The sequence below is a fragment of the Mytilus edulis genome, chromosome 7 (genome assembly GCF_963676685.1).
Source record: "Mytilus edulis chromosome 7, xbMytEdul2.2, whole genome shotgun sequence".
Taxonomy (NCBI): Eukaryota; Metazoa; Mollusca; class Bivalvia; order Mytilida; family Mytilidae; genus Mytilus; species Mytilus edulis.
This window is the reverse complement of record NC_092350.1, coordinates 91,655,592-91,668,539: the sequence shown is the minus strand read 5'-3', so window position 1 is coordinate 91,668,539 and position 12,948 is coordinate 91,655,592. Positions and strand designations below refer to the sequence as shown.

Below are 12,948 nucleotides of genomic sequence, written 5' to 3'. Positions count from 1 at the left end.
ATTTTCCCAAGGATTAGCTATATTTGGTGTATGGAAATATATTATGATCTATATGTCAGTCCCGCAGATTTATTTGACCATGACCTCAATTGCACGGTTCATTGCACAGTGTTAAGTTTTTGTGTTTTGGTCTATTTTTCTTAAACTATAATAAGTAATAGGTCAACTATATTTGTTGTATGGAAGCTTTGTTAGCTGTACATGTCTGCCTGGCATGGTTCATCTGACCTTGACCTCATTTTCATGGTTCATTGGTCTTTGTTTAGCTACTTGGTTAATGTTAAGTTTATGTGACAGTTGTAATAAAGCTTTATACTTAGGACTATCAACATAATATCAATGATTAGTAAAGAAGGCGAGACATTTCAGTGTGTGCACTCTTGTTTATGATGCTTTAGTTCCTGTCAAGATTATGCTTGGGGAGAAAGGTTTTGCAAATGTTTAAACTCTTATTTTCTTATTTGTATTCAGCATTTCCTGACACTCCAAAAGTAATATCAGTTTTTATAATTCAATCAAACAAAAAATGTCTGAAAAAAGATTGCATATTAATACTGTGGATTCATTATTTTTCGTTGGATACCAATTTTCGTGGATTTCATGGGAACAGCTGAACCATAAAACAAAATGTTAAATGAATACAAATATTTCTATAGGCTTGTATCCATATATACGTCAGCAAAACCACGAAATTAAATATCCACAAACATGTAAGTTTTCCTCAATCGAATTTCTTTCAACGAAAATTGGTACCAACGAAAATAAATGAATCCACGAAAATTGGTACTAACGAATATAACTGAATCCACAGTAGACAAGAAAGTGTTTAAAATTAACTACTGTATTCAATATATATTGGTTTTCATTTTGGAGGGAGGGATGCAAGGTTAAGTGTAATAAAAAAATTAAACCTGAGCTTTAATATCTTACAGGTAAAGTTGTATTTGGTGAACCAATAGCTGCTAGTTTAGGAACAGACGGAACCCACTATTGGAATAAATGTTGGAGACACGCTGCTGGTCATGTGATGGGACCACCACTCCGGCCGGACCCTACAACACCAGGCTATCTTATGGATTTGTTAGCAAAGTAAGTACTCAGATAGATAATGGATGAAGAATCTTATGTAGATTGAGTTATGTCCCCTGGCTAAGGATTTAATTAATTGTCACTATCTTCCTGAGTAATGTCCCCTGGCTGAGGTTTTTATTAATCTGTTACTATCTTCCTAAATTATGTCCCTTGGCCAAGGATTTGAATAATATGTCTTTATTTTCCTGAGTTATGTCCCTTAGCCAAGGATTTTATTAATTTGTCACTTTCTTCCTGAGTTATGTCCCTTGGCCAAGGATTTTATGAATCTGTCACTATCTTCCTGAGTTATGTCTCTTGGCCAAGGATTTTTATTAATTTGTCACTTTCTTCCTGGGTTATGTACCTTGGCTAAGGATTTTATTAATTTCTCACTATCTTCCTGAGTTATGTCCCTTAACAAAGGCTTTAATTTATCTCTAACTATCTTCTTGAGTTATGTCCCTTACCAATCCAACAGACTAGAAAGGGCCATAAATGGTCAACGTTCAGCGTTTTATTTTGGCCATGCCATATATTAATCTTATGTTTGTTTGTCAGTCTGTCGTCAACATGTTGAACATTAATTTAAAAACACTTTAACCAATTTGCATGAACTTTGGGGAATCGTTTATAATATCTATTGATGTGATCTTCCTTTGGTTAATTATAAATTTTACATTTTAAGTTTCCAAGTTTTGGGGTTTTATTAGTAACTTTGAACTGAAGGAGCTAGTTATCATGGTAATATAACAACAAAAAGAAATATCCTGAAAGTAAAAAAAAAAAAATCCAAGGTATCCGAAAGGTGGCAAAAACACTAATATACAGCAAAACAACTTGATATATAAGTATAAGACATAAATTTATTTTTGAAAAAATTTGGTCTGACAGGCAAGTGTTAAAAAACAAAAGGGATTTTCATCGGTTGTTTTTCAAACAAATGTTTTGTTTTTTATTTATTTTACAGTAATGATTTACAAGTTACGGGGACAGATAATTGTACATTTAATGCTGATCAGAAAGCTTTAGGAAAAGACGATTTTAGAAAAATACCGAATGGAGTAAATGGTGTAGAAGATAGAATGTCTGTCATTTGGGAGAAGGGTGTGGTAGGTACTATGTTACCATGAAAGCAATTCATACATTTGTAGATTTAGATAATAGATAAAGCTGACCTCGTTCTGCATCCTCGATCAGTATTTGTATCTGTGAGAGAGAGAGAGCGAGAGCTGGTGAAGTCAGTATCAGAATATAAAGTGATGAGTTTCGAAAATCAATGTCAATCATTTACTTTTAGTTTATGCCCCTTGGAAACATTGATTATAGTAAAATCCTGTTAAATTTATATAAAATATTTAAAAGTCAAGTTTAAAAATAAAATATTGCAACTATAACTCTGTCACAAATTTCGCAATATTAAAAACGTTGCAATAATTTCTGAATTTACAGTATACTTTTGTAATGTCAGAGCATATTTTTATTCATTATGAAAACATTATATTTCTATTTCAGCATACTGGTAAAATGGATCCATGTAGATTTGTAGCTGTAACTAGTACTAATGCTGCTAAAATATTTAATATTTATCCACAAAAGGTATGTTCCTATTGATGCAATGAGAGCAAGACTTACTTCCCTTTATGGCAAAATTGGGGGTTTACTTTAAAAAACAAACTTAATTAATCAGCTGAATTCAATGTATATGACCTATGCATTAAGTATTTTTATTACACCCCTCCTGTAGCAGAGTGGGCATTAAAGTTTATCATCATTTGATGCTATAACTAAAGATTCCCTTATCCAATATGTTATGAAACTTATACATAAATACATTGATTAAGTTAGAATTTGGGTAGTGTCATTACAACAGTTCTCTAGTTATGTCACTGTATTATGTTTTATGCAATAGCGGCATCATCAATGTCCCATGGACACATTCTCAAACTATTTCTTAAGCCTTGCATAATTGATGATCACTACCATATAGTTAAGATTTTCCGACTTGTCAGTGCAACACATACAATTCTGTTTGGAAAATAAGAAATTTACAATTTTAGCCTGTGTAAAGGGAGATAACCCAATCTCAAATAATTTTAAAATGAAACTTATCTATATACTTTAGAAACATTAGTTTTTGTTGGGGTAAACATTTTTGTGGTTTTATCTCTGTATATGATTTCATGGGGATTTAATTTCGTGGTTTCCAGTAAATGGAAGGAATATATGTAGGTTCAATTTTTGTAGGTTTTTTAATTCATGGATAATTATGTTCTTTAAAATAAATAAACGAAATTAAATCCTCAACGAAAATTTCTGTCTTTACAGAATATATAAGAATAAGAAGTGGTATGATTACCAATGGGACAGTGCACTGTTTCCTGCTCTTTGGTCAGGTTGACACATTCCCCATTTCCCATTTACATTTTCAATATTATCTCAACAGATACCCAAAACACTTTAATTGTAACCTAGAACTTATTTATCATAGGGACGTATAGCTGTAGGATCAGACGCAGACATTGTTGTGTGGAATCCAAATGCTTCAAGAACAATCAGTGCTAAGACACATCATCAAGCTGTAGACTTTAATATCTTTGAAGGAATGTTATGTCATGGTGTTGCAGAGTATGTCATGACAAACGGCCATGTTGTTTTAGATGAGGGACAGGTTAGTATTATTCAATATCTTTGAGAGAATGTTATGTCATGGTGTTGCAGAGTATGTCATGACAAACGGCCATGTTGTTTTAGATGAGGGACAGGTTAGTATTATTCAATATCTTTGAGAGAATGTTATGTCATGGTGTTGCAGAGTATGTCATGATAAAAGGCCATGTTGTTTTAGATGAGGGACAGGTTAGTATTCAATAAAGCTGTAAACTTCAATATCTTTGAGGGAATGACATGTTTTGTGAAATGTGAAATGTGAAATGCATCAATGAAACAATACACAATAACCAGAAGACATTTAGATTTCAACTGACAGTCTTATCAATAGTGTGTCTAAACATGTATCAAGTTTTATAAAGACTTATAAAGAGAAAAATCAAATATATGTATATATATATATATATATATATATGAAGTAATTATCTGAGAGTACCAGCAATACCTGAAAATGTGTACAAAAACAATATCAGCTATTGATTAAACCATATTTTTCCAGACTAAAAAGGAATAAGATCACATCCAACTGACTTCAGTATTCATAAACTGGCCTAGAAAAGCCAAAAAAATAAAAATAAACTACGGTTACTGTGGATTCATTTATTTTCGTGGGTATCAATTTTCGTGGATTGCTGAAAACGTGCATATTCGTGGATGTTTAATTTCGTGGTTTTACTAATATCTGTATGCACAGCCTATTGAAAATATGTTATTCGTTGAACATTTGAATTCGTGGTTCACCTATACCCACGAAACCCACGAAAATTGGTATCCAACGAATAATAATGAATTCACAGTACCTATAATTGTTAATGTCTGTGTCATTTTGGTCTTTTGTGGATAGTTGTCTCATTGGCAATCATACCACATCTTCTTTTTTATATAAATATGATAAACATGTAACTTGATATAAATGATTGTACATTTAAAGATTTCATACTTCAAAGGAGTTTTCCCAAAGCCAATGGTCTGACAACACATGAATAATTTCTCTGTATGCAATAAATATTCACTTTATTTTACTTTTTTATAGGTGAGAGTAACACAAGGAATGGGAAGATTTATACCACTTCCATGTAACTCGGAGACAGTGTTCAGTAGGATTAGAGAGAGAGAAAGGGTAGGTAACTCTGAAACTGTGTTCAGTAGGATTAGAGAGAGAGAAAGGGTAGGGAACTCTGAAACCATGTTCAGTAGGATTATAGAGAGAGAGAAAAAGGGTAGGTAACTCTGAGTAACACAAAGAATGGGAAGATTTATACCACTTCCATGTAACTGGGGCAATATGCGCAATTGTTTCTCCATAGGCTGTAATGGTAACGTTTTCTTCTGTTGCTCAGCCCATATCGTAAACTTGTATATGTATGATGGCTTGTTTCGAAGCTGAGACATTTTTACATATGTGGTTAAATTTTCGGGGTACGAAGTGTGATTCATTTTTCCGTAATTTAGCAAACCCCGAGAATCCTTTTGCGATGTGGCTCCTCATGGTAAAAAATCCCATTTTTAACACAATAAGTTCTTTGAAATTTTAATACTTTGAACACATTTAATAGCTCCATGGTTTTTACACATTTATTCTGTGTTCCCCTACTTTCTAAATTAACACTAATGGTTCAGCTCAGTCATTTGTTTATCATAGAAATGTGTCAAATATCACTACACAGAGATTTTTTGTTTACATGTGACTTTTGTGTTCCTCATTTCAAGGCGCATTAGGGGTATTGTCCCATATCTGAGACAGTGTTCAGTAGGATTAAAGAGAGAGAGAAAGGGTAGGTCACTCTGAAACCGTGTTCAGTAGGATTAGAGAGAGAGAGAGAAAGGGTAGATAACTCTGAAACCATGTTCTGTAGGATTAGAGAGAGAGAGAGAAAGGGTAGGTAACTCTTAGTAACACAAGGAATGGGAAGATTTATACCACTTCCATGTAACTCTGAGACAGTGTTCAGTAGGATTAGAGAGAGAGAAAGGGTAGGTAACTCTAAAACTGTGTTCAGTAGGATTAGAGAGAGAAAAAGTGTTATGTCTTAAATTTTATAGGATTTCAAAATATTGGCAGCCTTATAATTGTATGGTGACGTTGCATTGTTTCCAAAGACGTTTGACTTTCAGACACAACTTGATTAAAAGTGTATGGATCTCTTTAAAATAGTACAACAAGGCTCAAAGAAGGAAAATGGGGCCAATTATAACAAGCAATTTTCTGGTTTCAAGACAATTACTTGTGTATAAGTGTATGGATCTCTACAAAAATGTACCACAAGGATCCATACCTCAAAGAAATATTTGTATGATTTTGGGGGTTACGCCCTAACCCTACAGGAATAAGGGGCCAAAACCAAGGATTGACAAAAACATGAGTACAAGAAGATGGATCTCTATGAAACTAGACCACAGTGTTGTTTACCAAAACAGGAAGGTTGAGATTGATTTTGGTGGCTATGGGTTCAAACGTTTAAGAGAAAAGGGGCCAAACACCAGGGTTACCCCTTGGTCAATTATTTTTTTCGTCACCACTTTTGCCAATACAATATATTTTTCACAAAGCAACACAAAAATACTTTTCGTTTTTAATTTTACTTCTTTCTACCTCCCGGCCCCCATTCAATATGTTAGTTAAACTTTAACAAATGACCTTGAAAATTAAATATTGACTTTCTATTTTCCTTTCAGACTACGAAGCCATGTAAAGTGGAAAGAGAACCGTATGATGGCCCAGTGGCTAAGATTACAGCCACACAGATGTCAGAAAAAATGATAGTAGCAGACAACCCAATAATACCAAACAATGCTGAATTTCACGGTCGACCCATGACCAGCAGTGGAGCACGTAATTTACAAGATTCCACTTTCTCTTTAAGTGGTAAATAACAATTAGGGCTATTCCATTAAAATCTATGTTGGAGGGTAGGAATGGAAGTTTAATTATTGGATGTGGTTCATGGGTCTTGAGAATGTAATCAATAGCCAGTCGAAACTTAGTTTGTGAGTTCGAACCCTGCCCATGCGGGTGCAATTGACTCAAATCTTAAATGACTAGAATTGTCAGTTTTCCTCCAGGCAATCTGGCTTCCTCCACCAATAAAAACTGGCGACCACAAAATAGTTGTACTTCAAAGTGGTGTTAAATCACCAACAATCAATCGATCAATTTATTATTGAATGTTGGTCATGGGTCTTTGTTCAACATGCACCTATTACTAGTATATATGCAAAATTATCTAAAAATTGATTCTTGGTTGTAGGGATATTTTGAAGTTTCCTCCTACCCTCTCTCATACATTTTATTGGAATAGCCCTTATATAAATGTACCCATATATAGGCAAAATCCTTATTTTCTCACATTTCAATGATCTGGAAAACTTTTTTTTTTATGATTAATAACTCCACGATGTTTTCACCTTTATCATTGTTTATTGTTACCTCAGTCAATTATTAGAAATGACACCACGTCTAGCACATATTATAGGACAGAGATTTATTTTTTTCTTTTTTTTTCTTTGGAAGCAATTTTCTGAAATTAAGGAAAAATTTTCTTTTCATGGATATTTTTGGTTTTGACAAAGTTGGCATACAACCTATAGAAAATTTGCACAGTTAAATTCATGGTTTACCTGAACCTATGATCCACAGTATATAAGTGGTGTTTCTCAATGGATATTGACTATATATATATATATATATATGGGATATAGGAACCTATGCAATCCACAGTATATAAGTGGTGTTTCTCAATAGATATTGACTATATATATATATGGGATATGGGAACCTATGTAATCCACAGTATATAAGTGATGTTTCTCAATGGATATTGACTATATATATATGTAGGACTTAACATAATTTAGCATGAAGATTTTATCTTAACTTTTTCCTCTTATAATATCCTCTTTTTACCTACAGTAATATTATTAATTATTAATTTATTATACGGAGAGTTTGTCTGCGGACCCTTTTGTATTTAGAGAATATCGCGGTTCACCATACGCTAAAAAGATCTTTTTGTAGATTCGAGAAAAAAATCTCAACAGAAGTTTACGTTATACCCTATAGCTATCCACCAATCCTCACATTTGTCGTAGTATTTAAATTTTATAAGCCTCTCATCATCATCTTAAAACCTGCAAAACTACTTCTTACATACACATGGACTTCTACATTGAAATAAAAAGCATTGAACATGTAGTTTGAGTAGACCATCGCACTTCAGCAATACCACCATCGCACTTCGCCAATAAGCTAGCGTCTTAATGCCACCATCGCATTTCAGAGTCAAACCATTTGACCTCAGTGTAACCATCGCGGTTCAGAGTCCTACATATATATATGGGATATAGGAACCTATCAATCACACAGCAACCTAATCACAAAAACGTTGCAGAGAACTTAGCATTTTTTGGTTAGGCTGTAGTAATTAAAATAGATTTTTTGAAAAAATATCTCCCAACTCTCCTACCATATTCTGCATTAGGAAATGTCTGTATCAAGTCAGGAGTTTAATAGTTATTTTTTGTTCATTGGTTGTCTTTGAGCTTTTGATATTTAATACATGTGATAAGGGACTTTCCATTTGAACTTTCATTGAAGTTCAATATTTTTGTAATTTTACTTCCTTCTCCAACTGAACCAAATTCTATCATTTTCTACAGATTTTTACCAAAGTGTAAACACCAGAACCTTGTAACCAGAAGAACAAGAATTTAGAATATTTAAGAATTATCTTAAAAGGCAACATTAGTATATTTTAGAATTTCTGCATTTATTTTTGTTTTTTTCAGGTCAACAAATTGATGAGAAATCACCAAGAAGGTCAACAACTAGGTCATTAAACCCTCCAGGAGGAAAATCATCAGGATTGTGGTGATCTCCCTTTATCAAGGGACATAACTACAGCATTTTCTTGACATTTTTATTTATAACATTTGAAGACTGCTTCAGTTTGCTGCATTGTTATCATTGTGTATCTCCATATTTAGTTGTCTGTTTATCATCATCTCATAGAATATGATAATCTGGTTTACAGCTGTTTTACAAGAATGAGTGTATCTCATAGAAAATACACATGTTTTGCAAGAATGTGTGTATCTCATAGATAATACACCTGTTTTACAAGGATGTGTGTATCTCATAGATAATACACCTGTTTTACAAGGATGTGTGTATCGCATAGAAAATACACCTGTTTTACCAGAATGTGTGTATCTCATAGAAAATACACCTGTTTTACAAGGATATGTTTATCTTAGATCTTACTTTAACTAGGCCACAATTGTTATGCAGATCAAGATGTTATGACTATATAAGATATTTAGATATACACAGGAAAGGATTGCATTTACAAAGAGAATTTGTTTTTAAATCAGCAAATTACCCAGAAGAAATAGATATACCTCATTGAGAATACAGAAAAACAAATACCCCCAATTTAGGACCTCTGATTTTGCAAACTTTTTGAAAAATAATCTCTAAATCAAATATTAAATTATGAGACATTAATCTTTATAGGGTTAGGGTTATACAGCAAACATCATGTTGAGTATGAATGTAATTATTTTTTAATATGACTTTTTTTCTTTTATAATTTACGTTATGAATGTCAAATACTATCTGTTATAAATAACTGGTGTAGTCATCATAAAATTATTGTAATGTGTGAAATAGTTGGGTTAGAATCATTGCTCACCATTATGGCTGTGAGTCTTGTGAGAATGCAACAGTAGTATATGTTTTACGTTAATGCAGCATGGTTACTTAGTCCATTTATATTTTTTGACATTTGTTGCAAATTATGTAGTTTATGTTTTTGTTTAGCACATGTTTAGGTACTTAGGTAATCTAATCTTCTGTATGCAGTCAAAAAAACCTATACTCCTCTGAAATGTTTTATATGTGTCTGACAAAATATTCTCAAGATGAACCATCTCAAGGTGAACCATATTTTGTAAGGTTAAAGGTTATATTTTACTCAGGTTTCTAACTATTTACAGCTAAGGTATTCAAGTGTGTTTCCATGGTTTCTGGTGTCCAACATAAATGATACATACTTTTACCTCACTTTATTTTCCCTGTGTCATCTCCCTGTGTCAAGTCCACGTGTCATGTCATTTGGTTTACATAGAATTAGTTATTGACAGATGGTGGTTTGTCTAAGTTGAAAAATTGTTATAAATCATTCTAACATGACGTCCTTCAAATGCTTTGAGTACACACCCGTGGTAAAATATGAATACATTGTCAAGCTGTTCCAATCGTACTCCCACGTCATATGCTTTTTTATGAATGAGATACCCGACGTCATAGAACGATGACGTAAGAATATGAGCATTTTACGGGAAAATACACTATCGCTCAGGGTAAAATATTTGTCATACAGGGCCAACCCGTGGTAAAATCACGATATATTCCATCCCCCATGAATTATTTCTTAATTTTAACTGTCTGTTGAATTGTAAAAGTGAAGTAGGGAAGCATCATTCTTGGACATAGTTTCTGCATTTCTGTTAGAAGCTAAATAAGGAAATACTTTTTGAAATCAATCTTAAAAACAACATCACAATATACTGAATATGTCTTAAAAGCCCATGAGAAGCTGTGGAATTTGCCTACTGTGCCTACTGTGGCTATCCATGAGAAGCTCTGTTATTTTTAAGCACAGCCCACTATGTTTTTACTATATCACTACCTCCATAAGCTCTGGTATTAAAGATTTTGTAACCATTAAATGTCCTTATATTGACTATGTTGATCAGAGGCAGATTTAGGGGCTGATTGCTTCGTCCCCTCACCTCGCCCTTTCGCTTTATGGAGCTACAAATATGGTAAATGCCCTTGCTACCACGTGAACCTCTGGTATTTGCTGGACAACCCATCATGTTTTTACTATATAGCTACCTTTAAAAGCTCTTGAATTAAATATTTTTACTATCTTAATAAACTCTTGAATTGACTTTTTTTACCATCTTTATACTCTCTAGAACTGACTATTTTTACTATCTTGGTAAGGTCTGGAACTGACTATTTTTACTATCTTGGTAAGGTCTGGAACTGACTATTTTTACTATCATGGTAAGGTCTGGAACTAACTATTTTTACTATCATGGTAAGTTGTTTTTACTATGTTGCTATCTTTAAAAGCTCTGATATTTAAGATGTTGCTACCATGACCTGGTATTTGTACGACAGCTTTTGATGTATTGACACTGCCTACAGTTTATAAATGTTACAATCTGTTATTGTCTTCTTTATACCAAGTAATAATAATAAATATATTAAGAGAAAATCTTGTTTTCTTTTTAAATAAAGGGTGTTGTGAAGTGTAAATTCAGAAATTATTGGGAGGTTTTTATTTGTGCAAAAAATGCGACAGAGTTGTAAACGAAATAATTTAAACTCCCATTTTATAATGTTTTATATGAATTAAACAGGATTTTTCTCAAAATCGCAATAATAAATACCTGCATTAATTTCTGAATTTGCAATAGTTTAAATGTTAGGGACAACAAATATTTTATATCTATTCATTCTTTGTCTGCAGTTAATGGCATCTAGAGAAACAAACATTTCAGATCTGAAAGGTGATTTCTGCAGAATTGGTTGAACCAGATAAAAAGTGAGAACATTGGATGATTGGACCGTTCGCATATAAAAATATTTTGGATAGAAGCAAAAATTAAACCTCATCACAGGTCACCTGAAAAGTGTTTTAACAAGGATTCAGTGACTTGCTCATCAAAACTTCATCAAAAACTACCTTGGCCGAAAACTTTAACCTGAAGCAGGACAGACAGAGGAACCAATGAAAGGGGGGAGGGGTATAAAAATATCTGAAACTACTGAGCCAAATTTTCCCTAAATGTTCCTTAGGGTATTCAATATTTTATCTAACATGAATCATTCATTTTTACATTTGTACATAATTTAAGCCATTAGTTTTCTCGTTTGAATTGTTTTACATTGTCATTTCGGGGCCTTTTATAGCTGACTGCTGTATGGGCTTTGCTTATTGTTAAAGGCAGTACGGTGACCTATAGTTGTTAATTTCTGTGTCATACTAAGGCTTTTCTACCTCAGGAATAGATTACCTCAATGCTCTTCAACTTCATACTTTTTTCGGTCTTTTAAACATTTTTTTATTCGAGCGTCACTGATGAATCTTAAGTAGACGAAACACTCGTCTGGCGTAAATATAAAATTTTAATTCTGGTATCTATGATGAGTTTATTTGGTCTCTTATGTAGAGTTTTCTCATTAGCCATACCATATCTTTTTTTATATAACTGCTGCTAACATTGGTTAAAGCAGTTTTTGGTTTTCATCTCAAAAACTAAAGCAGTGAAAGCAAATCCGACTGGGGTAAAAAATGATAAGCAGGTTAGGGTCTATCTCTTGCGATATTATCAGAAAAATCAGAATAATGGGGAGTTTGCCAATAGAATGTCTTGGTTTTTAGCTCACTGAGCCCAAAGTCCCCAAGTGAGATTTTGTCATCACTTAGAGTCCGTCGTCTGTCGTTCATATACACTATTTCAGGAATCTTTTCCTCTGAAACTACTTGACCAAATACCTTCAAACTTTAACTGAATGTTCCTTAGGGTATTTAGTTTATCAATTGTATCCGAAGTTTTGATCCATCAACAAATTTGACCGCCATGGCTAAAAATAGAACTCAGGGGTAAAATGCAGTTCGTATGCCCCATTTTTGAGGATTATGTTTCTGGTCTGTGCTTCCATTCGTTTGTCCGTCCATCCGTATGTCCCCTTTCATGTTAAATTTTTTGGTCAATATAGTTTTTGTTGCAGAAAGCTCGACATAGGGATAGTGATCCGGTGGCGGCAGTGTTAGTTAACTTCTTAAAAGCTTTATATTTTAGAAGGTGGAAGACCTGGATGTTTCATACTTTGTATATGAATGCCTCATGTTACGAAGTTTCCATCAGTCACATGTCCAATGTCTTTGACCTCATTTACATGGTTCAGTGACTACTTGATCTTTTGTAATGTAAAATTCTCTCTTTTTATAAGTAATAGGATAGCTATAGTTGGTTATGTGCGTACCTTGCATGGTCCACATGCCCGTCAGACAGTTTTCACTTGACCTTGACCTTATTTCATGGATCAGTGAACAAGGTTAAGTTTTGGTGGTCAAGTCCATATCGCAGATACTATAAGCAATAGATCTAGTATATTCGGTGTATGAAAGG

General features: G+C 33.3%; 2 protein-coding genes across 17 annotated transcripts in view; one reads left to right on the top strand and one right to left on the bottom strand.

The window, feature by feature from the left end:
• The window catches only part of LOC139482473 (dihydropyrimidinase-like), a 55,682-nt gene extending 44,655 nt beyond the window's left edge, over nucleotides 1-11,027 (top strand). For 8 of the 16 annotated variants that reach the window (XM_071266379.1, XM_071266378.1, XM_071266383.1 and 5 more), the window contains 7 exons: nucleotides 933-1,089; nucleotides 2,042-2,183; nucleotides 2,587-2,670; nucleotides 3,563-3,742; nucleotides 4,775-4,861; nucleotides 6,418-6,607; nucleotides 8,527-11,027. In XM_071266379.1, coding sequence (XP_071122480.1) covers nucleotides 933-1,089; nucleotides 2,042-2,183; nucleotides 2,587-2,670; nucleotides 3,563-3,742; nucleotides 4,775-4,861; nucleotides 6,418-6,607; nucleotides 8,527-8,612 — 926 coding nt within the window. In that variant the 3' untranslated portion in view covers nucleotides 8,613-11,027. The remainder of the gene's footprint in view (nucleotides 1-932; nucleotides 1,090-2,041; nucleotides 2,184-2,586; nucleotides 2,671-3,562; nucleotides 3,743-4,774; nucleotides 4,862-6,417; nucleotides 6,608-8,526) is intronic. The other 8 variants (XR_011654872.1, XR_011654875.1, XR_011654876.1 and 5 more) reach the window with 3 other exon arrangements.
• The window catches only part of LOC139482471 (AP-2 complex subunit alpha-2-like), a 171,817-nt gene continuing 159,606 nt past the window's right edge, over nucleotides 738-12,948 (bottom strand). The window contains exon 24 of the transcript XR_011654869.1: nucleotides 738-786. The gene's annotated coding sequence lies outside the window, so the exon portion shown is untranslated. The remainder of the gene's footprint in view (nucleotides 787-12,948) is intronic.